The 2943-nt window shown below is 28.5% G+C and overlaps 1 protein-coding gene across 1 annotated transcript in view; it reads right to left on the bottom strand.

The window, feature by feature from the left end:
* LOC123008595 (relaxin receptor 2) overlaps positions 1-2943 on the bottom strand; it is a 47446-nt gene that overhangs the window by 13093 nt on the left and 31410 nt on the right. Inside the window, exons 13-14 of the mRNA XM_044404473.1 lie at positions 2005-2076; positions 1880-1951 (exon numbers count right to left, since the gene is read on the bottom strand). Of these exons, the coding sequence (XP_044260408.1) occupies positions 1880-1951; positions 2005-2076 (144 nt within the window). The remainder of the gene's footprint in view (positions 1-1879; positions 1952-2004; positions 2077-2943) is intronic.

Genomic DNA, 2943 nt, shown 5'->3' with positions numbered 1-2943 from the left:
GGAAAAAAAAAGAATTAAAAAGTAGCCTTATTTTCTTTGTATTCTTGTACCATTTTTTCAAAAAAATTAACACATATTTCTGTTTTCAATCAGAAGTTTTTCAATGTAAACCATGTTTTAGCGATTTTTGTCCACTTTTTGTGGTTGAAAAAAAAAGAACAAAAAATAAACCTTATTTTTCTGTAATTTTTGTGCCAATTTCTTCAATCATTCTTTTGCTGAAAAAATTATCCAGTTTGTTGTTTTTTTTAAATGAAAGTTAAATTTCCACGTAAACCAGGTTTCAGCGACTTTTGTCTACTACAAAATTAACCTGTTTTGTTCTGTTTTTTTGCAAATTCTTTCTGGTTCGTTTTTATTAGAACACCCTGTATCTCATGATTGGATGGTCTGATTTAATTTTGGTAAAAAGTTTTGAAAAGCTTTAAAAGTTACGTTAAAAAATGTCCCCCTCGGAAACAAAATCGACCTGTTTCGGCGTTTTTGCAAATTCTTTTTAGTTTCTGAGATATTCGGGGTGGCCCGTTTTCATTGGAACACCCTGTATTGTTTCTGAACAATACCTAATCTTTATCAACATGAAAAAAACACTCTTCTTCTACTTTTTTTACAATTTTGCATTAGTTATTTGCTAAAAATAAAAAAAATTAAACAATTTTTTTTTCATTTTTTATTTCAAGTCAGATATTTCAGCGACAAATTCACGTAAGGAAAATGTGTGCTATTCGGCCTATGCGTTGATTTAACCAAAAAAAAAAATCCCAACGTCCCACAATGCATTGAATTACTTGATTTTGGGACAAAAATCATAATTTGTATTTAAACAGAAAAAATTTGTTTTTTCAAAATTTATTTTTTTTTAATATGTGTAACCTATGTAAGATCAAAACGCTTAAAGAATAAATCTTGAAAGTATAATTATATTTTTTGAAATTTGTTTAACTCGAGCTAAAAACGCCAGATTATATTGCTAATATCTAAATTTTTCTAGATTTCAGGATTTTAACTTAAAAAATATAACTTATTAGTCAAAATTTGATGGCAACTTCGCCTAGAAAAAGACATAAAACTATAAAAAACGCAGTTAAATTACACTGAAATTTAAAGTACATATGCAAAACAACAAGAATATACAAAAAGGACAAATTAATATTTCATGATTTTTTTAAAAGTTTTTTCAAAGCTAGAATTTAAAAAAACAAAAAAATTTTGAATTTTTTTTTCGCCTATTGTCTAGGATTGCGTGATAACCCTACCATAGAAGAATTTTTTGCCCAAAAACCTCAAAACTAGAAACTTAAAGCTTCAAAATGGATTTTATGAAATCAAGATACGAATTACAGCCTTTGAAAAATCACAAAAAAAATATTTTTTTGTAGTAGTGTATGACAAATTTTTATTCTTAAAGTGGTTAAAATTCTGTAGTTTCCATTCTCAATTTTTAATATAAAACTTTTGTGGAAAATCTATTTAGCGCCAAATATGCAAGAAACTGTTCCAAACATTTCTATATTTTTATTCATATTTTTAAATTGTGTTTGCATTTGAAAATCAACAAACTTTATTAGACGAGTTATAACATTCAAAGCTAAGCCCAAAAAGGAGCGTAAACAATAAATTTGTTCACTTTATTACATCCAACTCAACTCTTGACTACTTTCCCGACTTAACAATCATCATTTCTGCCAAATATGCTTTAGTGTCTCATTTCAAACATTCCCACTTTCATTTCTGAAACTTCTGAGTGCTTTCACAGTTAAGTTTTATCCAAATTTGCGATTAATAGAAATTTCTGCTTTATTCGTAGTCACGTCCAAAATAAATAAAGTTTCCTCTTTCTTTTCTCCGGTTGTTAAACGTAATAAAGTTAAAATCTTACATGTGTTTGAGGATTGTTAACGGTGCCAACACTTTCTTGTCCAGTGTCTTAAATTGGTTTCGCTTGAGTGTTCTGAAATGGATTTTGTAATGATCTCAGCTTTCAACGAATCGCCATCTACTTACAAGGAAGTTAAATTGAGGACGTCGATGAACACACCGACGTCGATTGTTTTTATAAAGTTATCATCCAAAGCCCTAAAAAAATTCAAGTTGATTGTTAGTGGGAGTTAACTATCGATTTTTGTTTTTAATACTTCAAAGTCATTATTTATTGACTGTTATTTGCGCCAGTGCTCGAGTTTTGTTCCGGAGGGATGCTTGCAAGCTTTTTGCTACTTGGTTCCCATAAGTCGTATTAAAACTACTTAACTAGAGATTGAAAAAGGGCGAAATTGCTTGTAGATCAAAACTTTGGGAGATAAATACAGGCTATTCCAGCGAGTTCAAATGGTAAAATTAAAAAAAAATTGTATAGGACATATATATCACCAGCATGTCCTAAAAATAAGTTACGATACAAACTTGTGTTTTTTTTTTATTTTTGTATGTAGTCTTTTAAAACAATGTTTTTAAGTTAAACTTTTATTGGTCGATTTTGCTTAGTTTAAAAATAAGACGGTTTTTTTGACGAAAACATGCAATTTTTAAAAATTTATTACACAAAAACTAAGACATCTAGAAATATTTTTTTTTACTACCGCAAAGAAGAAGGTACAAGCTATAAGGTTGTAACATTTTTTTAGTGTGTTGCATTTGCAAAGATAAAAAAATTAAGGCGTTTGTTAAAAGTTTAATAACAGTAGTAGGTGAAATACCGGTTCTGGACCAAATGTGGCTTTCATCTCAAAAACATACCAATTTGCTTAATTTTACACTTTTTTTAATTATCAATAAAAACATCATTTTTCAAGCAAAACAGTCTGATTTTCAAGGGTAAACAGAAAAGCAGAACAACCCCGATTTTCATGGGAAATCGTGAAATCCCCTAGAAGGATATTCTTTATAATTTTTTTCTAAAATAAATGTAGCAACAAACAGAAATGATAAAGAAATGTACAAAAT

This window comes from Tribolium madens, unplaced genomic scaffold (genome assembly GCF_015345945.1).
Source record: "Tribolium madens isolate multiple individuals breed KSU strain unplaced genomic scaffold, Tmad_KSU_1.1 Scaffold_71;HRSCAF=194;Tcas5.2_LG6, whole genome shotgun sequence".
Taxonomy (NCBI): Eukaryota; Metazoa; Arthropoda; class Insecta; order Coleoptera; family Tenebrionidae; genus Tribolium; species Tribolium madens.
Note: the sequence above shows the minus strand (reverse complement) of the source record. Positions and strands in the feature narration are given on the sequence as shown.